Below are 21,008 nucleotides of genomic sequence, written 5' to 3'. Positions count from 1 at the left end.
CAATTCTTTAGAAATACCCGTCTACAGAGGCAGGATTAGATATCAATGGAATCATCTTCCAATCAATTTGACAGTAGTAACGTCTATGTAAGGCCACTTTACTCAAAAAGTCCTATTTCTTGTAACACTTTGCCGAGAGACACGAGAACTTGCCCATCATCGCGTTCCTTACCGGCTACTTGGACGGCCTTTACCACGAGGGGATAAAGCCATTCAAGGTGCTTGCGGCGATGACGCAGAGAATCATCATCTGAGCTGATGGCAGCCGGAACAGTCTTGATAGCAGGTGAATCTGGAATAACAGAGGGCTCAGTTTGAAGCTCAACCATATGTGCCAGAAGATGCAAGAGAGAATTGCGTGCAAGTGTGGGTTGAGGCATCAGACCACGGAGGGGCTGGTCGGCAATGTATGATTTGAGGGAGATGGAACAGCGGAGAAGGAGGTAGGGGGAGATAGACTGCGCAAGTAAAGTCTTTGGGTTAGGAGTAGAATCCTCAGAGCTGGGACTTGCCGCGAGCTCGAATAGGGTGTCCTTGAGTAGGTATGCCATTCTTGGACGCAGTGTTGGAGGTGGGTCAAAGGTACGGCCTGAACGAATTCTGTAAAATTCCTGAAGGGGGTCTTTCTCGATAGGAGTAGGAGGAAGGTCGAAACGTTGCGGAGGATAGATGAAGGATGGATTAAATATTGCACAGGCGAAGTCGCGGCGGACCGAGCTGGGAATGGATGACGCTCCAAGGGAGGGAAGAATCAGCGTCTTAAGGCGTTTAAATGCTGCAATATCAAAAGTCTCGTCGGCCGAGACCCGTGCGCTTGAGAGCTGCTGGGCATGGAAGCCATGGGCGGAGACAATGCCGTAAGTGGCATCCACGACACACTTCCAGAAGCGTGTGATCTCTGCCTCGTTTGATTGGGTGTACTGCTTCTCAACATAGGGGACTGAAACTTGGAGTACATTCAGGAGCGCATCTGTAGCCTTCTGCCATAAAAATGGCTCGCGATCATTGCCTTGCCAAGTGTATTTTTGTACAATTGGCACAACAAGACGGTCAAGAGCGATTGAGAGCGCACCGTTGGTGAAGATGTCTTGTTTTATACCGAAGTCGGATATGTACCAGCTAATAAGATCAACAACCTTCTTTGAGAATGCAACAAAGGCTGGTCGCCTCGAGTCGCTTCTGGTGGTCCAATTCAAAAGTGCCGAGGCTGACAGATCTGCTAGACATAAGAGAATAGAAGCTTGAGACTCTTCTTTTTCCAAGCAGAGAGTTTTAAGACAGTCTACGACCAATGCTTGCAAGGCGGAGGGACGGTCGATATCTGGAGAGTAGGAAGAAGAGACCGAGTTCCACACAAGCAGACGCACATGACGAAGAACCTGATCAATGTGTTCTGTTGTCAAGTCGTCCTTGTAGAGACGGTATACCTGCTGGAATGCCTTTAAATGGGCTAATGCAGCTTCTTGATTGGGCCGGTCCAGCTTGAGTTCGTTCTCGTCACTAGCAGGGTGGCCATTAGCCCATAGATCCCAGGAACATCGAAGCGCCTTCTTGCTCAACTGACTGGATGACTGCACTCGAATCAAAATTGTCGAAAGGCTGACGAAGATTGCCTCGCTCAATTCCAAAACATGCAAGTCCACCAGCTGTTTAAGGTAGTTTAAGAGTCGGGACCATGAATCATCGAACTTCTCATCGCGCGCAATAGTATCGAAGAAATTCTTGATCAGATTACAGACTCCATTGATCATGATGACTGTCGTCTCGATCCACAATTTGAGCTCGCTACTCTGTTGCATTTTAGTTTGTTGTATAGCGCTTTCGATATCTTTAACCATTTGGAACAAAACTCTGTTGAGGCATAATTGCCATGCATTTGGAGAAAGATGCTGGCCATATGCATCAAAAATTCTCAACAGGGTGTGAATCGCGCTGTTTCGAATTTCTGATCGTGTATCCGTTGTAATATCAACGATACGAAGCAGCAATAGAAGCCAGAGCGAGTTCCTTGAAACGGATGCATCCTTGTCTTTAGAAAGGCTTATTAGGTCCTCCTCACTGACCGAAGCATCAACGTGACTCTCGATAGAAAATTCCTCAATCTGGCCCTGGAGAAAGTCGGACACATTCCAGAAAAATGAAGTAGTTGTTAGGGAGATGTTGAAATCCTGCATTTGTGAAGCAAAACTGGAGAACGAGTTTACTAGGCTCAGAAGACAGGATGCAGGAAGTAGCGTGAGAAAGTCAGAGGCCACGAGATGCAGCGATTTGTAGGCAGCACGGACTAGGCGAGGCCCAGCAGGAAGTGCAGACGTCCTGCGCTCAGTCGTTATAGTAATGTGATCTCCTCTTTCTACCTCTGTTACACCCTGAAAGACACCTGATATCAAATCAAAGGTGAGATTCCACCCATCAACAAATGTTTCTGCATACTGCTCCAGGATTTTTTGGAGTACCTCCAAGCTTTGCTCATGGATCTCAACGACAGTGATTGGTAGCGACTTTGAATTCACCATTTCTGATGAATACAACGAGATCACCTGGTCTTTGAGAGTCTGCAGGTTCCTCGTCTGTAGTTCATTCTGCGTCTTTTCATCGTTCCCGTCTCTGGGCTTCATCGTCGAGAATACTAAAGAATTAAGAATCTCGTTGGCTTGCAGGCGAAGATTTGGACTGATTAATGTGTTTGTCGATATTGAAATGAGGGTTTGAGTCAAAAGTTGCCAAGCTCTGCTATCGACTTGGTCGAGGGATGACAATCTCTCGAGGTTTGCCTGAGCTAATGCGTTTCCCTTCTCTAGAACGAATTTCAGCTCCTCATCCTGCATTCTTGACTTGCCCACGGTATGTGACACTCGCCGGGCATTTTGATGCATACGCCCAGAGTTGCGAGATGCTTTTGATGAGTTAGGTGTTTCGGGAACTTCTTGGGCTGCTTGTTGACATTTTCGTTCTGTAAACTCAGAAAGACCTAGAAGTGCAAGTAAAATGTCTTGGAATGAATCACTAGGATAATCGCTCGTGCTTTCAAACAGTTTCGTCGAAGCTGCTTGCACCGCAATGACCTCTGAGCCCAGATTTGCCGTAGGGACATCATTGCCTGAGACGCTCGTATTTTCACTTAAGCCGCTGGCGGACTTGACCATTGCACTAGATGAGCTTCCAATCACTAGACCAGTATACTGCAGTGTTTCTAGTAGGATGGACCAGGCCGGCTGATCAAGGGTTGGTCCCAGTGCGATCCCAAGGTTGACCAAAGCCCGCAAACAAAGGAGATTCCTCGTACTCAACGATGAGCCAGGGGAATCCATGAGCGATGGATTATATCCTGATAAATCTGCGCTTTTCCGCTTACTTTGAGAAGTTTCATTCGCGTGACTTCCTGTCGCCGAACTGGACAGGGCCTGTGCTCTTGTGCTTCCTGAGCTGGCAGGAATAGCAGCTTTACCGAGGGTCGTAAGGAAGGCATCACGAGGCACAGATAATCTGAGAAGGCCTGCTGTGTGGGCCAACTTTTGAAATGCTCGGACCAAATTGTGGTAGAACTCTTCATCTAGAGAGGCATTTAAAAATGTGGAGCATGTGGCAAGAACGGCGGGCCAGCAGCTGTCAATAATTCCCGCGCATGCCTTGATGGCAGGGTATTGTACGTGAGACTGAAGATCTAGAGGATTCATGGGCACGGATGAGTTATTTGGTAAAGAAGCAAATTTCAGTCTTCCATCTGGTGACGGAAGGTCCTGAGAAGACCTGGCAAATTCAGTCTGTTCTTTGTTCATGACTCGATTTTTCCGTTTGTGTTTCAGATCTGGGACTGTGAGTGGGAGAACAAACTTCGCTAGACCTTCTGCAAAATTACTGATGCAGTTAAGAACAAGGCTGTAGATATAAGTATCTGGGGGGAGTGCAGGCTCTGCTTTGTCGAGGAGCTCAATATACGGCGTACGAACAACGCTCCATTGGCTGCTGATTCCAGGCACATTAGCCTCGGTTAAGGGAGTTGATGATCCAATAACACCTGCAACACCGCCTGTCTCGAGAGCAATTTGATCCTCAGTGGCGGATTGCGCATACTCGACACGGAAAGGTATGGTTGACTGATTGCTGACACCGATCAATGCTGGTTTCTCGGAAGCTAGCTTGACAAGAGCGGCCATATGATCACGAAGAACGTTCTTTCTACCCTCCTTTCCGTCAAACAAAGAGTAGATCTGACGAACAACACCTGGCTCAATGTAGAGACCTCGGAAAACCTCCATGCACAGCACCCGTTTCCAGGGCGATGTTCCATCGGGTTCGAGAAGATGGGTCAGTAGACCAAGAGCCATCTCACACTCGGCAGGCAGAAGAGACAAATGTTGTTTAAGAAGCACAAGCAGGATGCGAGAAACTCGAACTGTTTGTGAAAACGATCGTCTTTCTGATAAACACCGCACAGACAATGGCAATAACCGAGTTCGTAGGATTTGTGACAATTCGGGATGCCCCGCGAAAAGACGGCCACTGCTAAGCAGGACACTCTCAATAAGTTCTAGAACAAAAGTCGGTGATAGCGTTTTGGTACGTAGAAACTGCAATTGATCCTCATCAATGATCCGACAAAGGTCATCCAAGACCTGCGAAGCATCATATGCAAACCGTCCCAGTGGCACAGGTTGACCATCAACTTGAACAGTTGTGGTGGATTTAGCATTACTCGATAGTTTGTCCTCATCGAAAACTCTTTCAAAAGTTGAGACCACCAACTGCTGGAGGGTAGCAGCCGCAGTACTGCTTACTGCAATCGTTTTGCTCGCCTGTAGAGTCGCACATAGCTCTAATGTGTTTGCGAGGAGTTCCCCAGTAAGTTCATTGGAGTAGTACTGCAAAAGTGAAGGTAGCGACTGTAGAATCTTGAGTTGAATATCAAGGCCTATAAAATGTCAGCACCTAGAAGTCAGTGGGCTCTATCACCTAGTACATACTCAAGCTCGCTGTCTCCCTTAGCCCTGCAAGGACGTCTTTCAAGCGGTGAGAGGGTAATGCTCGAGATGCAATAAGCCGCTGCAAGCAAATGACACCAATTCCTGCGATCTTTGGGTGATGTGTATGACATGCGATGATAAATGGTTCAACAAACTTGGGTTTCCGGACAAGGTCTGGGGCGCTATTTAGTTGTGGTCAAGCTCAATGTCATGGACCAAAAACCGACCTGCTGCTATTTGAATCTCAGACGTCGAGGGGAGGGCCTTTAGTTCATTCAGTGACTGCTCGGCAGCCTGCTTAATTGGTCAGTTCTGCTGTTTTAAGGATATATGAGTTGGTAAGGGGATGGTCCGACATTTCGCAGGTCCGCATTCTTTCGTCTACACTCTTGAATGAGATTGGCAAGTTCTGTCTGCAAGAATTGGGAGGACATTTCCAAGTTCCAACATAAAATGGATACTTCAAAGTTCAAAGCATCACTGGCGAGTCTCAATGACCAGAAATCCGCAAGTCAACAGTGACGAAAAGCACTTGGACACCGGAACTCGGGGTACAAACTCTGCTAATTATGTTGAATTAGTAACCAGTAGCACGTAGTACCAATATCAATACAAAATCGGAAAGTCGTCCCTCTTAAGAAAGCAAATGCGTGTGCAACAGTCAACAATCCCCGTGGCTTCTCCAAGTGCCAAGAACCGACGATAAGGCGGTATCGCACGTGACTACCCCATTGATCCATCGGCGGGAAGTACCCCTCTTATATTCGTCTCGAATCCCGTCCAACTTTTTGTTCCTTGCTGCTTGCATCCGGAAAAATCACGACAAAATTTGCACCGAAATGGCTGCCGCTAAAGTCCCAAGAAACTTTAGGCTCTTAGAGGAACTTGAAAAGGGCGAGAAAGGCCTTGGTGCAGGTGAGAACGCCTCCACTATTCCAATAACAATGAACCAATGCACTAATTACTTCTTCAATATTCCAGAGGCATGCTCCTACGGCCTTGCCGATGGTGAGGATATGATGATGAGCAACTGGAATGGAACCATCCTTGGACCTCCTCACGTTTGTTTCCCTCTCCCTGACACCATCGGGTACACATAACTAACGGACTATTTGTCATTCAGAGCCTCCACGAGAACCGGATTTACAGCGTCAATATTCACTGCGGTCCTGACTACCCAGATAACCCTCCTATCATTCAATTTACCTCACGAGTGAACATTCCCTGTGTCGACCAGCGATCTGGCAAGGTACGCAATTTCGAATGACCTTGAAGAGGAAGGCTCATTAACTTTATCAGGTTGACCCAACCAAGCTTCCGTGTTTATCGCAGTGGAAGCGTGACTATACGATGGAAACCGTACTGATTGAGCTTCGAAGGTCAGATATACACATCTCTGTTAAATAAATTGAACTTCGTGCTAACTCTCGTCAATTAGATATATGGCTTTACCCGCACACAAGAAATTGCCTCAGCCACCTGAGGGCTCAACTTTCTAAACCCTCCATTTCTTGAATGTGGTTCATAAAGATGTTGGAGTATCATGGTTGTTTTCGAGACTTTTTTTGCTTTTTGTGGTTTCCGCCTTCGATTCAATTTCCTACGAGCGTGTATAGTCCTTGCATAACAGCATCGGCGCGATTCATTTAGAGGCTCAGTTTCTTATACATCCTCGACCATTAGTTTCAGTCAACAGGCTTACTCCTGGTGATTACAGTCGTCACATGGCAATGCATATGGAACAATGGATTGCATTCTTTGCAACAACAGCTCTTAAATATTTCCGGTGAAAGAACCTTAGAATATGCCCATACACAGGCGATGAAGTAAGTATTCATTCTAATTTTGAAGCTTCACCGCCGCTTCTGAGTTTTTGAATAAAAGTTCCAAGTCCATGTTGAAATTTCATCATTATCAACTATTTACTCCACATCGATACCGGATATGAGATCACGTGCTGATATCAGATCACTTGGCATCAAAGCTTCTTCATCGATGCGATATAGCCAGCTCACATTTTTCTTACAGCATGAATAGATTTGTGCATAAATTTGTGGTTCCAAGGAAATCCGGAGTTCATCGCTTTGCGTGTATGTCACTTACCTCATGGGCTAGTCCACCCGACTAACATCTCGATCTCTCAGGCTTGGCACTCTATCGAGCCCTTCTACGACAATGTTCCCCGGCCAAGAATACTACGCCATTGATCAGTGAGACAAAATTTGTTGTCAAGCAGCAGTTTCGACGGTATAAGTCGCTACAAAGTCCATCTCAGGTGGTTAATGCCCTGAAAGCCGGCTATGAGGTACACTCGTGCAAACTCTCTTTCAAAGCCCTTGAATGCTAATTCGTATGGTATTGGCTGGAAATAGGTCTTTGACATACTCGACTCCGTTGCTAATGGAAGTGAGAAAGATGCCCAACAGCTCAGCTCAATCTTGACCCAGGCAAAAGCTATTAAAGAGAAATATGCCGTCAGACAAAAGAAAGTAAACGAACAAATTCCTCAGAAACCGCTCACTCCAAGGCAAGCCCGAAAGGCTGAGACTATTCGCTTTGAAAAGGCGACAATGCGACGAAATCCCAATACCCGGTCCATCTTGGAGCGCCCATATGCAAAAATAAGTGGGATACGAAGAGTGCCCGTTTTAGTCAATGCTCGCGGATTGCCCTTTTTGCGCATCAAGAAGCCTCAGCCAAGAAACCTCAGTAGTACAATACGGAATAAGCTTGCGAAACGCTGGCATAGGATCGAGACTCGGGAACGGTTGGATTCAGAACTCCTCTTTGCCAGAGATGAAGATGCGTGGGATCGCCTTACTGGAACTGCGGAAGAATTCACATGGGCCGAAGAGGTCAAAACAGCTCTGGGAGTTATAAGTGACAAGATCAAGGTTTCCGATCGACAGAATCGGGAGCTGGCTCAGAAACTGTGGCAGGTTGTGCTAGCTGAACGAAAATTGGCTGAAAAGGAAAAAGCCGAGAGACAAGCGTTGAAACGTGCCAGGAAACAAGAGGCGAAACAAAATGCGGTTGATCAATCTACATCCTGAATACCTCGTGGCTTCATGATCTTATTTAGATCAATCCTCTTTCCTTCCTTTTGAGCTGCCTTTCTGTCACCATTTATTGCAACAATGATACCCCAGTTCAGTTTATACCACATTTCTTGTTTAAAGACTCTCTCTTACTATATGAAAACCACCTTTGATCCACCAATGCAAGTCGGTCAGTATTCATGAGGAACTAGCAGCCCGAGCGGGCGCATCAAGTCATAACTTAAGCAGCAATTTTAAGCTTCTGGACAGCTTGCAAAGCATCCTCACCCTCTTCTTCATCATCGCCCTTACCAGCCAATCCTCTCTCCCACAATTGCCGCCCAGTGAGCTTCTTCTCTTCCTTAATCTTCTTCTTCTTGTCCTCTGCCTCCTTCTCCTCCCGTTGTCGCTGTTCTTCATCCTGCTCCTCCTGTAAAAACCGCGCATGCCATTCCAAAAATGTCTCCCGGTTGACGGGTGTACCCTGAAACTTGCGGTTCTCCTCTTCCTCAGCCTTTTTAGCCAACATCTCCTTTTGCGCTTGAACAAGGTTCGCGCGGTCTTGCATAAGAACCTCGGCCGATTCCTTCAGCGCGCTCACAAGGGTGAAAACCATTGCCATTCCAATGTTTTCTTCAATCGTGGGTTGAAGAGCCTCCATAAGGAAATCCCGGTCTTCTTGAACATCTAGCCGAGGGTTCTTGGGTGCATTGGGTGGACAGGAAATGTTGAGTTCTGGTGCCACATCTGGGTATTCTTCCGGATATGAAACTTCCAGATATATCAAAGGCTGCTCTTCATCGGGATCATGCTCAGGTGTTTCTAGAATGATTGACACTTTGTATGCGGTCTCGGATATGTCTGAATGGCGGCGTCTGAAGTCAGTCACAGACTCTTCCAACTAACGAATCGTCTATCAATGTCATAGTATGGTACCTACCTGTAATTTCTTCAGGAAAAATCGAATCGAGCACTTCGCGCTCCTCGATTTGGTCTTCGCGACCCATTTTGTCTAGCGGGCTGGAGGGGTATCGAGTGAGATGGTTCGAGTAGAAGGGACCAAGGCAGTATAGCGCTGTAAAAGAGAACAAGGATATTTAAATAGAGTCTCTCCGGAGACAAAGCTTATGGAGATTTAAATTCTATTGAAGAAAGATCCCAATGTCTTAGCAAGCAGTAGAACGAGACCAATCTTGCGGTCCCCACATTGCAAACGCATCAAACAGCTCTAAATTTTGAGCGGAGCTTCACTTTTTTTTATGGAGTTTCCACATTCTTGATCAAAACTTATCCTACTTGTCCAGCCCTGGACTCATTGATTTTGTTATAAATTTTATAATACACCTGTCATGGGAAAATCTCGGCCTCAAAAGAATAAGTCTTCCAAATCTCGACAAAAATCCGTCCTCGGCCCTGGTGGCACAGTCTCAATTCAAAAAATGGCCCAAGACCCTTCTACACTCCTCGACGAAGCCAACATCCTCCTCCAAACAGGCCGGATTGAAGGCGCTCTGGCAAATGCCGAACAGGCGCTAGAACTTATTGGAAGCGACACTGCATCGCTCCCCGCATTGAACATTCTCGGAGAGATCAATGTCGAGCTAGGCGATATCGATGCCGCTAGGCAATATTTTCTACGCGCGGTTCAATTAGATCCTAATGGCTCGATATTGGAATCTGAGGGTGGAGGCTCTGAAAAATTCCTGTGGCTTGCGCAATTAAGTGACCAAGGTGGAATTGATAGTGTCCAGTGGTATGAAAAGGGCGTTAGTTCCATGCGACAGACTCTGCAATTACCGGAGAGTAAATCGAGCCCCGCGGATCTCGCTCTGATTGATGAGAAGAAGACCAAGTTAGCAAATGCACTTTGTGCCGTGGCTGAGATCTATATGACCGATCTATCGTGAGTTATTTCCGAGAAAGTATAGTGAAAATATGCTGACGATTTATTGCTTTTATCAGTTGGGAAGAAGATGCAGAGGCCCGTTGCGACGCTCTTATTACCGAAGCTCTACAAGTCACCCCTGATGCGCCAGAGGTTTTGCAGACTCTCGCATCAATCCGGATTTCACAACTGCGGACTGAAGAGGCTCAAGTCGCGCTTAAAAGGAGTATCAGCCTTTGGAAGGACTTGGCTCCTGAAGACCTCAAGATACCAGACTTTGCTGTTCGTATCAGCCTTGCGCGACTCTTAATGGAAGTTTCATTAGAATTTGAGGCTCTAGAGGTTCTGGAGCGTCTGATTCTCGAAGACGACCAAAGTGTAGAGGCTTGGTACCTTGGCGGCTGGTGTCTCTATCTGCTGGCAGAAAAGAAACAGGCACCGAAGGACATCGAGGTTGTCGACGCTACCGAATCACGACATGCCTCGCTGATTGCCAGTCGCGAATGGCTCAAACAGGGTTTGAAGCTTTACACTCTACTTGAATACGAAGATGAGCGACTCCGAGACCATGCATTGGAGCTAGTGCAAGGAATCACCGCTGAAATTGGCGAGGATGATGAAAGCGAGGCAGAAGGTGAAGGTGAAGGGGAAGGAGAAGATTGGGATGAGGAGATTGAGGCTGACTCTGATGAAGATCACGAGATGGCTGATTCATAGATTTTAAAAATTGACGATATGACACGCAAACTTGATTTTCTTTATCTGTTATCTTAGTTGTTATTTTCTTTGTTGATACCAAAACTAAACTTCTTAAATAACTACTTTTTCATCTATTCAATCTGATATTTCAACTTTGCCACACACCTCGGTCTTCGGATAAGGCATTTATCCGTAGTCACGATACAGCCAGATTTCGTTCATTCGTGTTCGACGAGTCGTTGAGGCAGTTAATACTCCTGCAGGATGGACTTGGTATCAGCGGCAAATAGTGAGAAATCGGAGATTCCGCTGAAATCCACTGTGGTCGAAGTGGAGGCCGTAGATATTGCGGAGCAGGTTCACGAGTCGGCCGCGCTCGAGGAATCCTCCGAGAACGACAGCGATAGCTCAGATGACTGCGACACTAGCTCTCGTGGAAGTCATGATGGAAGGGCCGTTCAATTCTTGAATGACGTTGCTTTACGTGACGGGCTTGGTATGTTTCCTGACTTCACTACTATCAGTACCCCATATGGATGCCCCGCTATCGGAGTCCAATCCTCAACTCGGGCTAACCCTGCCATGCGGTATAACAGTTCCAGACGCCTGTACCCTGGAAGAAGCGATCGCATACCGTAACCGTCTACATGCTATCGGTACGGTTGCGTTTGTGGAAGAGACCCTCGACCGCGAGACTATCTCCGCTAAGAAGCTATGTACGGCGTTTAACATCGTGCCCCCAAAGTTCTTAGAGGGTGAGCCAGATGAAGCATACCACCCTCTCCTTGCCATCGCGCTCTCGCGGGAATTTTCCCGACGTCGTAAGCTTGATCAGTTCAACTCGATCGATGACGCAGTTCGATTGCTACAGGATTCCAAGAACATTATCGTCTTGACTGGCGCTGGTGTATGTATCCACGATGTTGAGCTGTATTTTTGCAGGTCAATGCTGATGTGCTTATGCTTAGATCTCCACCAGTCTTGGTATTCCTGATTTTCGTTCGAAGGATACTGGTCTCTACTCAAAGTTGGAGCATCTGGGACTGAGCGACCCTCAAGAAGTTTTTGATATTCAAATCTTTCGCGAAGACCCTGGCATTTTCTTTTCCATTGCCAAAGACATTCTTCCTACGGAGAACAAATTCTCGCCAACTCATGGCTTTATCAAGCTTCTGCAGGATAAGGGAAAGTTACTCACAAACTACACCCAGAACATTGATAACATCGAGGCAAATGCCGGGGTCTTGCCAGAGAAAATGGTACAGTGCCATGGATCCTTTGCGACTGCGACATGCTATAAGTGCGGTTTCAAGGTCCCTGGCGAGGCGATCTTCAGTGATATCAAGGGAGGAAAAATTCCTGAGTGTTCTGCTTGCAAGCAGCGAATTGCCGAAGGGTCGCTGAAGCCCGTGGACCTGAAACGCAAGCGAAACTCCAACAGCCAGCGGAAGAACCGCAAGGATATCTACTATGATATCCATGATTCTTCCGATGAAGATGAACAGAATGATGACATCCCAACTCCTGGAGTCATGAAGGTTAGTTATATTGCTGGCTAAGTTCCGTCATAAGCCCCAAATTGATTTGATTCATAACAGCCCGATATAACCTTCTTTGGCGAGGATCTTCCAGATTCGTTTGCCGAACGCTTGATCCACAAAGATCGGAACCTGGTAGATTTGGTCATTGTCATTGGCACTTCGCTGAAGGTTGCCCCCGTTGCAGAAGCGCCCGGCATTCTACCCCGCCACATCCCACAGATCTACATCTCGCGCACTGTACGTCTCTTATCGGTTTCTTCTAACTCTAGCTAACCCTCACTTCGCAGCCTGTGTCGCATATTGGCTTTGACATTGATCTTTTGGGTGATTGCGATGTGATAGTTTCGGAGCTTTGCCGCCGAGCTGGTTGGGATTTGCAACACCATATGATACCCGCGGATGAGAAGGTAGAGATTACTCTCGAGGAGGGTTACGAGTCACGACATGTGTTTAAGGCGATTTAACGCATAGCAGCGGAGTTACAGGAATGGGTTTAGTGGCGGATGGCGTCTAGGATTCTGCGATTACAACTGGGAGGAGTTCTTCAGTTTCAGGCTGGGCTAAGGCCTTTCTTTTCTAGGCTAGTTAGGTAAAGTCTTTGTTTAGGAATATGAGCTCCTTTTGAGCCTGCGCCTCTTTAGACCTCCGCTATGCTATATGGCTCTTGTTCCATTTTTATTATATTTCCTCTCACTGAGAATCTGCAATTCAAATACAACGTAACTAATTCCATGTTCCTTATATTTAATATAAAGAAAGAATATTTCATACGAACTATTTTCCATATGTTGATAAAATCCATGGTATGCACGTGGAATAAGACCCATAATGCCATTCAAAAAAAAAAGAGGAAAAATTCAATCTCCCATCCCGCCAGTGAACCCCCACCACCTTGGAAAATTCCCAGAGGTATAATCGGACTCTCGAGATCGTCATGGAATACATCGTCCGGTTTGCACAGCATCATTATTCTTTCCGTCAGCCCGAGCTCGAGGCTGTGGCTGAACTTGTTGGAGTCGACCTAGAAATTATTTCCTACAGTGACTATGTATGTGATCCCCATCTGTATCGTAATGTTATGCATCGATAAAACAGCCCTGGAGCTATTTCGACTCTTCCAGCTCCAGGTTTTATTAAAATAATGTTGTCTTATACTAATAGATGTGACAGTCACCATACTGCATCGTGAAATTGAAAGATGATGCCGCAGCACGCGCATTGGTCTCGCGTTGCATCCTAGCCCAATGTGTCATTGCACTATGGGGCGAAGGAAACAACTATGAAGAGTTGCACGCAGACATCAAACGGCGAAATTGCTGGCCGGGTTATCAGAATGACCCCTTTGCTTTCAAACTTGCGTGTTTCGCCGGACAGCGAAGCCAACCAGAATGGAGCGAGATCATTGCCTCATTCAAGTATATGGATTTCAAGGGTCCAGTACAGCTCAAGAATCCCGATGCAAATAAGTTCTACGTCATGGAGGAGTGGGTTCAAGATGTTGAAACTTCTACCATCGGCACAGCGCGAGGAGAAGTGCCCCGAAAGATTTATATGGGGCGCTTTATCGTTGAGAGTGCTCGGAGTGCTGTTGATAAGCTTGATCTTAAAAAGAGAAAATATATCAGCACGACTTCTATGGATGCGGAGCTGAGTCTTGTCACGGCGAATATGGCCCTTGCTGCACCTGGAAAACTCTTCTTTGATCCATTTGTCGGCACCGGAAGCTTTTTGGTGGCTGCTTCTTACTTCGGTGCTCTGACCTTTGGTTCTGATATCGATCCTCGGAGTTTCCGGGGTAAGGATACGGAACGAAAACAAATGGCGTTGATGAAGAACTACGAGCAATATGGCATTGTGAGTCAGTTCGTAGATGCATTCACATCTGATCTTACCAATACTCCTCTACGCGACTGCTACTTCCTCGACGGAATTGTCTGTGATCCACCATACGGTGTGCGTGAGGGTCTTCGCGTTCTAGGAACCCGCAATGGGAAAATTATCGAGCCAACGATGATTGATGGTGTTGAGGCTCACTAGTAAGTATCCTGCATATATTTTTCTGATTGACGATGACTTTTTTTTACAAGTGCTAACATTGCCTCATAGTCGCCCCGGCTATATTCCTCCGAAACGGCCGTATGGATTTGAGGCTATCCAGAAGGATATTCTTGACTTTGCAGCACGGTCTCTCGTTCCAAATGGTCGTCTTGCGATGTGGATGCCCTGTACTAGCAGTGAGGCAGTAGACTTTCCAGTGCCTATGCATCCAAACCTAGAGCTCATTTGTGTTTCCGAACAACCATTCAGTAGCTGTACGTTCTCAAGTCATGTATCTCATCTTTGACATCACTGATTTCTAATTTCATATACAGGGTCCCGTCGATTGATGACTTATCGACGCCTTCCTGAAGGTGAAGTTTCCGACATTTCCTCAGGAAGAATCAAGTCCGATGACGACAGTGGTGTCAATGCAGACGAACTGAACGAATTCCGACGAAGAGTTTGTTTTTTCTCCATGAGTGATATCACAAAAGATTGCTAATTGTCTACAGTACTTCACAAGACATTTGGACAAGCTGAAAAATGCCGAGGAATCAAAATCAGGATGAGAACTCGGGAACTCATTCCTTATTAAAATCGATTTCACATGCTCCAAAATACATAAGAATCATGAACGGCCAGGAAGATTATTCAGACCTGTTTGAGGCTACCACATCATAATTTACCTCGCTTCAAGTCAGACATGAGGTCTACACCCTCGTCTCTTTTGATGCGACTTATCTCCTTGACCAGTTCAACCCTCATAGCACGGACCAAAACCTCAGCTTCATCATCGTCGAGGTCTTGGCGCTGTCCACGGCCGAACATAACGAAACTCGACTTGTGCGCGTCGTCCGTTTTGGGGCGTGGAATTAAATGGAAGTGCACATGAGGGACTACCTGTGCAGCTCTGGCGCCTATCTCTTAATCAGATTGAATTGTCTCTTAGTGTATTCAGGGATGAGATGAACGAAATGAAAAAGAATAAAGGGAATATTGAGACAATTTGCTTCAACGGCCAGATATGTATACAAGATGCAAGGTAATATTCGACCACAGACAATAATTGGAGAACCAAATTAAACTCGAGATTCTTACCGTTGTTTTGGAGGACATTCCAATGTCTATCTGAATCGTCACCGAACACCGTCTTCGTCATAACACGGGACAGAACAGGAAGCCATTTCCCAATCTGAAACAAGTAATCAGAAAATAATCTCTGGATGGGATCTCGGAAATGCCTAGTAATCGGTAGAAGTCTTTGGATAAAATAATACATACCTCCTGTCCAGCTTCAACTCCCATATCACCCAACATCTCATAATGTTTTCGTGATATCACAAGAACATGGCCGCGGGTGAGTGGCATAATATCTAAGAATGCGAGTACATGATCTGTGGATAGGATGAGGTGAGCTGTATTTTTAGCGGGTTCAAAGGAGTTAGATTCGATAGGTTCTAGGCCTTTCAAGTTGACAGGTGGGTTTGTGTTGGCGATATTGCAAAAGGGACATTCTGGAGAAGACATGGCGAAGTGGACTAGGTCCACTGTAATGTAATCACTGAACACCTAGGCAGCCTTTTAACCACTGGCCTGTGTAGGTAGAAATACAAGATGATGCTCTTGATATCCTCCAGACTTCCAAATTTGAGTAAAATCAGGTGATGTGCGGGTAGTTCGTTTTGACATCGGGAAGGATCCATGCACAGGGGGATATATATAGAACGGCAGTCGAACCTCGGCTACAATGAGATGCAAATGGACCCTGGAGCCTTGAAAACTGAAACTTCAAACAATCAAAATTTGATTTTTTGTGAGATCTGAGATATCACCAAGTACAAATTAAAAGAAGAGTAGAAAATCAGATCATTTGTCAGGCACCTATTCTAAGAAAAGATGTTCTCCCTCATTACAACCACAAAGTCCAGGAGTGCAGATGACTCAACCGGACTATCAAGAATACTAGAAGTTGGAAGACTTCCAGACCACGAACACCCCATCATCCCCAAATAGCCATATCCAGACAATATCAATACCTCATCTTTTCCCATCCCCAATGCCATATTGACAAAATTCAGGAGGAACCAGGATTCCCACTGTACCCCCAAACAACATAAATTCCTGCAAAGTAAAAGTGATCTGAAAAGAAAAATAAGAAATAAAAGGAGGTCCGACCGACGCCAGTCACCCGAACAAGAAGGTCAAGGTATCAGGGACAAATGACTATGCATCCCATGCACTAAGACAACAGCAGAACGAAAAAAAACAACCAACAAAACAAAAACCGCATGGCCGAGCGCCGAACACCCACCGTCACAGAAGACAAATGCGAGCACACAAAATCAAGTCGTGGAATATTGTGCCAAGAGGTATTGGATACCAACACAATGAGATGCTAAGATGTTGAGAAACGCCTGGTTGCACCATGAGTCCTTGGGATCGTCATGAAGAACAATGGCTAAAACAGGGCTGCTAAAACATTCCAAGTTGCATCACTACTGCTCGTGCTCATGCTCCTTGGTGTAGGTGTAAGAATCCTCGGTAGCGTAGATGTGGTGGTACTTCTTGGCCCAAGAACGGGTCAGAATGGAAGCTAGATATTAAAAATGTCAGAAAAAAAAATTTGCAAGTTTGGGAGGAATAGTGAAAGCTCTTACCCTTCAAGAACTTCTTGCTCGCATATTTCTTGAAAAATGCCTCGTGAGAGACAGGGCGATGGAGGTAATCGATCATGAGGCGGAAAACAGGGTCGATCTCTTCTTCGGTGTAACCGGCGTAGTGAGTGAGGGTGGCATCCCAGCCACCGCGATCCAAGATGAGGCGGGCTAGATACATGGAGGCAGCGGCAATCTGGCTCTGGGGGAAAGGCATGAAACGGTGATCAAGGAGGCTGATCTCCATCAAGTACTTGCCGAGAGTACGAGTGTGAATGTCGTAGTTGTCGGCCTTCGAGATACGACGAAGGAAGTTCATCGGGTTAGGATAACTGATGTTGTACTGGAGTGTAGCGAGGACGTGGCGCTCAGCATCAAGAATCTCCTTGTCAGAGAAAGTCTCGTCGGCGACGTGACTAAAGTTTGCAACATGGGGCGAAAGAACTTCCTCATACTTTGACGCAATGAACATAGCAGTGACACCGACGAGCTGCAGACGGTCCAAGGCGACCACCTCAGCGGAAAGGAATCGGTCGATGATGTTCACAGCAAGGAACAGAGTCTCCGGCAACAGGCGGAAACGAGTGTGGACTTCAATCAACCAGTCAACCAGGATACCGCGCATCTTCCACTCGAGATCGGGCTGGTGGTCGATATATTCGGGGTTGGGGAGGGTAGTCATCTCGAGTTCCTGCAGATAATCAAAGATCTCTACAACATATTCGGCGACCATCAACGGATCTTCGAGATCCTCCGCATCAAGATCAGGCACAGTGGCTTCGTCCACCTCTTCATCCACGATATTAGCGTCGAGCTTGGCGGCCTCGTAGGCGGCCTGTGCCTCCGCGGCCTTCTTCTCAAAAGCAGCCAAAGTCTTGTTGTGGGTAGACTTCTTGAGAGGAGGCTCCTCAGCCTGGACAGAGTCATCATTGTCAGACTTTGATATACGCTTGCGGCCGCTGCCGCTGATAGCACCAGCTCCACTGCCCGACCGGTTGGGGCTCTTGATCTCGGGCTTGTTGGCGGTACGGGAGCCGAGTGCATTGCGCGACGAGGTTCGGCTCAGCTTCTGAACACCTCCAGTTTGAGCAGAGACCTTGGCAGTGGTAGCTTTCGAGGCTAGACCAGCCTTGCCAGCTGCAGTCTTCTTTCCATCTTTCACGTCATTGATACCAGCTTTGCTAACATTGCTCCGATCTTCAAGGGGGCGACGACGGGTCGTTCCGGCAGTCGTAGCTGATCGTTTTGTCTTCTTCGCGTCAATACCGCCGTCGGTGGCAGCAGCCTTAGCGCGGGTAACACGCGTCGTAGCGGCCGCAGCGGGCTCAATGTTCTCGTTCATAACGGCGCGAGTGCGGAGAATGCGGGAAGGCTATACAGAGATTGGCATTAGTAATTCAGGGCAAATCATAAATCATAACACGCGTTGTGATTTAATATGTACAACCACAACACGAGTTTTTCAAGCTGTAGTGAACTTACCGGAGGCATTGTGTCTAAAGAGGAACAAGAACAAGGGGGAAGACCTCGACTTAAAGGGAAATGAAGGGAGAGGAAATTAACAGTGGGCGCTGCCAAAGTCAAGTCAGCATTCCGTATATCATACGTATAATATACTCGGTGGGGAATCAAATACCAAAGGGTTGAGCTTGAGGTGCACGTACCACGCGTGGAAATGTAATCTGTCGAACAAGAAGTGACTTATTTGAAGACACTGCCAGTTATTCAGACAAGTTCGCGTAAGATTCAGTCACTGAGGCTAGACACGAGACATAAAAAGGTGGAAATTGTTGAGGAGTCCGGATAGCGAGGTCTTGAAACACGAAAAAAACGCGTGTGAAAATTGAAATTGAAACCACAAGAATTTTCAGAATCACACGGAGAATCTAAAGGTGATGTGATCACTGAAAATAATTGGTGTTTGGGGGTAGGGAGGGATGGGGGTATCTTGAACTTGAAGGTAGAGGAAAAGGAAGAGGTTAAGAGGGTCAAGCGATGTTTGGGCCCTATTGTGCTGCGTTCAAAACCGGTAACTAAGATGACGCCCCACCTTTGTAGAGTCGCGACAAAATTGAAAGCTTTCGTAAAGAAAACAGGATAAAGTGAAGTGTGTTTGGTATCAGGAGATTGCCAGTGAAATACTGAGGATAGAGATACAAAGAATCTTTGCTTGACGTGGGAAAGCAGACTTAGATATGAAGGGGAAAGCTGTGGGTGATAGAGACGGTATTGGTAATGGTGGATACACTGCGCGGACGAAACGTGAGTCGCGGTGGGTAAACACTGCTGTTGCGGGGCAACCAAGAGGACTTGGCGTTTACAGCATCTTGACAAACGCTGACTCATCCAATTCCACGTGATTTAAGTGGCAGTAACTAAGGCGGCTGCTACACGTGACCTCCACCAAGAACTTTTTGTCCGCAGCTGCCCTAGAGAGACGTGGAGCCAGGGCTTGGACTACCGGGATCCCTCTTTCTACAATACTGATTTATCCTGATCAATTGACTACGCTGTGTAGTTCACTCAACCATGTTTCAACCCCGAATTGCCCTCCAGGGTGTTCGGCTACCTTTCAGGTGTTTACCATCTATCCCAATTCGCCGCTTCGCATCTGTCGTCAATGAGTCCGAGACTTCTGCCACTCAACCTTCAAACTCGATATATGATACTGCAGAATCTTTTGCACCTCAACCACAACGTGAAGCAACCGGTTTGCGTCTTCGCACATATCGTCCCATTACTCCCGGTGTGAGACATTTACGTCGGCCAATTAATGACCATCTGTGGAAAGGCCGCCCAGTCCATCGGTTGACTTTTCCCAAGCGCGGTCATGCAAAGGGTGGCCGTAATAACTCTGGCCGTATCACAATGCGCCATCATGGCGGTGGTCACAAGCGTCGGATTCGTACTGTCGACTTTGTGCGAATGGACCCAGGCGCTCACCTGGTAGAGCGTCTGGAGCATGATCCAGGACGGACTGCCCATATTGCTTTGATCCGCAACAAGAAGACCAAGAAGCTAAGCTATATTTTGGCTCCAGATGGTCTGGCGGTCGGCGACACGGTGGAGAGTTATATGTCTGGTATTCCCGAAGAGCTTTGGAAGAGCATGGGTGGTACCGTGGATCCTGGTGTTTTGGCTGCAAGAACTGCCTACAGAGGAAACTGTCTTCCTTTGCACATGATCCCGGTCGGTACTTCAATTTTCAATGTTGGACTACGACCTGGCATGAAGGGCCAGCTGTGCCGGAGCGCTGGAACATATGCCACCGTGGTGGCCAAGGGTAGTGATTCCAGACAGAAGGATTTGGAAGGAGAACAAGAAGCTGAGGCAGCAAGACCAGTGGATGAGACAGAGAAGAAAAAGGGCCTGACATCGAAGGAGAAGCAGGAACGTCAAAAGAAGGAACGTGCGGCCCAGCATATCACCGTTCGCCTGTCCAGCGGCGAAGTTCGGCTGATCCACAAGGACTGCTGTGCTACCATTGGAATTGCAAGCAACCCTAACTACCAATACACTCAGCTTGGTAAGGCTGGACGTTCCCGCTGGCTGAACATTCGCCCAACCGTGCGTGGTTTGGCTATGAATGCTATGGATCACCCCCACGGTGGTGGTCGTGGTAAGTCCAAGGGTAACGTCGATCCTAAGAGTCCTTGGGGTATTCCGGTACGTAAACTTCACGTCTTTATCTTTTTGCACAAATATGACCATATTGGCTGACTCTGATATTCTCCGCAGACCAAATCCGGTTATAAGACCCGCCCCAAGTGGAAGATCAACAAGGCCGTCGTGCACCCCAGACCTCGCAACCAAGGCCAACGTCGCCGTGGATACAACTAAAGCAACTGAATTCTATTTCCATTTCTCGGGAAGGGAGCTCAAGCCGATGCTATCTATCGACTTATACCTCCGTCCCAATGGCTCCCGGGACGATTGTACGATATTTCCATTTTTCTCCTGTTTTCATGACATTTACCTGGATACTGTCTTTTTCCCTCCGTTACATGTTATGACGGGGGACTTTGTTCCATGTCATAGTTTGGGCCTCGGGCAATAACTAGGGCTTTGTACAGTAAAATGGTCCAATTCAGGCAACCGCCGTTGCGTATCCTCCATAAGCCCAGCCAAATCTGAGTTGTCAACCCCTTAATGTGTGATTAAAGTCAAATTCATTCCCTAAAATTCCA

General features: G+C 46.9%; 10 protein-coding genes across 10 annotated transcripts; 6 read left to right on the top strand and 4 right to left on the bottom strand.

Moving 5' to 3' along the window:
- Positions 1–98: 98 nt before the first annotated feature.
- N7495_003885 (uncharacterized protein) lies at positions 99–5,398 on the bottom strand (the record flags this gene model as incomplete). Its single annotated transcript, XM_057206536.1, has 4 exons — positions 99–4,912; positions 4,965–5,138; positions 5,192–5,258; positions 5,321–5,398. The coding sequence occupies 4 exons, from the start codon at positions 5,396–5,398 to the stop codon at positions 99–101; spliced, it is 5,133 nt and encodes a 1,710-aa protein (XP_057064216.1).
- Positions 5,399–5,803: 405 nt separating this feature from the next.
- N7495_003884 (E2 ubiquitin-conjugating protein MMS2) lies at positions 5,804–6,463 on the top strand (the record flags this gene model as incomplete). Its single annotated transcript, XM_057206535.1, has 4 exons — positions 5,804–6,025; positions 6,088–6,213; positions 6,264–6,343; positions 6,403–6,463. The coding sequence occupies 4 exons, from the start codon at positions 5,804–5,806 to the stop codon at positions 6,461–6,463; spliced, it is 489 nt and encodes a 162-aa protein (XP_057064215.1).
- Positions 6,464–6,993: 530 nt separating this feature from the next.
- Positions 6,994–8,017, top strand: N7495_003883 (uncharacterized protein; the record flags this gene model as incomplete). Its single annotated transcript, XM_057206534.1, has 3 exons — positions 6,994–7,054; positions 7,109–7,269; positions 7,337–8,017. 3 exons carry the CDS (start codon positions 6,994–6,996, stop codon positions 8,015–8,017), a joined length of 903 nt encoding a protein of 300 aa, XP_057064214.1.
- Positions 8,018–8,243: 226 nt separating this feature from the next.
- N7495_003882 (RWD domain-containing protein) lies at positions 8,244–9,009 on the bottom strand (the record flags this gene model as incomplete). The annotated part of the gene is made up of 2 exons (XM_057206533.1): positions 8,244–8,863; positions 8,943–9,009. 2 exons carry the CDS (start codon positions 9,007–9,009, stop codon positions 8,244–8,246), a joined length of 687 nt encoding a protein of 228 aa, XP_057064213.1.
- Positions 9,010–9,351: 342 nt separating this feature from the next.
- N7495_003881 (ACL4 family protein) lies at positions 9,352–10,604 on the top strand (the record flags this gene model as incomplete). The annotated part of the gene is made up of 2 exons (XM_057206532.1): positions 9,352–9,905; positions 9,965–10,604. 2 exons carry the CDS (start codon positions 9,352–9,354, stop codon positions 10,602–10,604), a joined length of 1,194 nt encoding a protein of 397 aa, XP_057064212.1.
- A 246-nt stretch (positions 10,605–10,850) lies between these two features.
- On the top strand, positions 10,851–12,591 carry N7495_003880 (putative histone deacetylase SIR2; the record flags this gene model as incomplete). Its single annotated transcript, XM_057206531.1, has 5 exons — positions 10,851–11,082; positions 11,183–11,493; positions 11,555–12,124; positions 12,185–12,364; positions 12,415–12,591. 5 exons carry the CDS (start codon positions 10,851–10,853, stop codon positions 12,589–12,591), a joined length of 1,470 nt encoding a protein of 489 aa, XP_057064211.1.
- Positions 12,592–13,061: 470 nt separating this feature from the next.
- N7495_003879 (tRNA (guanine-N2-)-methyltransferase) lies at positions 13,062–14,736 on the top strand (the record flags this gene model as incomplete). The annotated part of the gene is made up of 5 exons (XM_057206530.1): positions 13,062–13,175; positions 13,298–14,163; positions 14,234–14,439; positions 14,500–14,627; positions 14,680–14,736. 5 exons carry the CDS (start codon positions 13,062–13,064, stop codon positions 14,734–14,736), a joined length of 1,371 nt encoding a protein of 456 aa, XP_057064210.1.
- Positions 14,737–14,842: 106 nt separating this feature from the next.
- Positions 14,843–15,694, bottom strand: N7495_003878 (HIT family protein; the record flags this gene model as incomplete). Its single annotated transcript, XM_057206529.1, has 3 exons — positions 14,843–15,084; positions 15,266–15,359; positions 15,449–15,694. The coding sequence occupies 3 exons, from the start codon at positions 15,692–15,694 to the stop codon at positions 14,843–14,845; spliced, it is 582 nt and encodes a 193-aa protein (XP_057064209.1).
- Positions 15,695–16,662: 968 nt separating this feature from the next.
- On the bottom strand, positions 16,663–18,312 carry N7495_003877 (B-type cyclin nimE; the record flags this gene model as incomplete). Its single annotated transcript, XM_057206528.1, has 3 exons — positions 16,663–16,760; positions 16,825–18,193; positions 18,304–18,312. 3 exons carry the CDS (start codon positions 18,310–18,312, stop codon positions 16,663–16,665), a joined length of 1,476 nt encoding a protein of 491 aa, XP_057064208.1.
- Positions 18,313–19,350: 1,038 nt separating this feature from the next.
- On the top strand, positions 19,351–20,661 carry N7495_003876 (mitochondrial 54S ribosomal protein uL2m; the record flags this gene model as incomplete). The annotated part of the gene is made up of 2 exons (XM_057206527.1): positions 19,351–20,487; positions 20,560–20,661. 2 exons carry the CDS (start codon positions 19,351–19,353, stop codon positions 20,659–20,661), a joined length of 1,239 nt encoding a protein of 412 aa, XP_057064207.1.
- Between the last annotated feature and the right edge of the window lie 347 nt (positions 20,662–21,008).

This window comes from Penicillium taxi, assembly GCF_028828555.1.
Source record: "Penicillium taxi strain IBT 34144 chromosome Unknown utg000003l_segment0_segment0, whole genome shotgun sequence".
Lineage (NCBI taxonomy): Eukaryota > Fungi > Ascomycota > Eurotiomycetes > Eurotiales > Aspergillaceae > Penicillium > Penicillium taxi.
The sequence above is the reverse complement of the archived record's forward strand: the minus strand, read 5'-3'. Positions and strand labels throughout refer to the sequence as shown.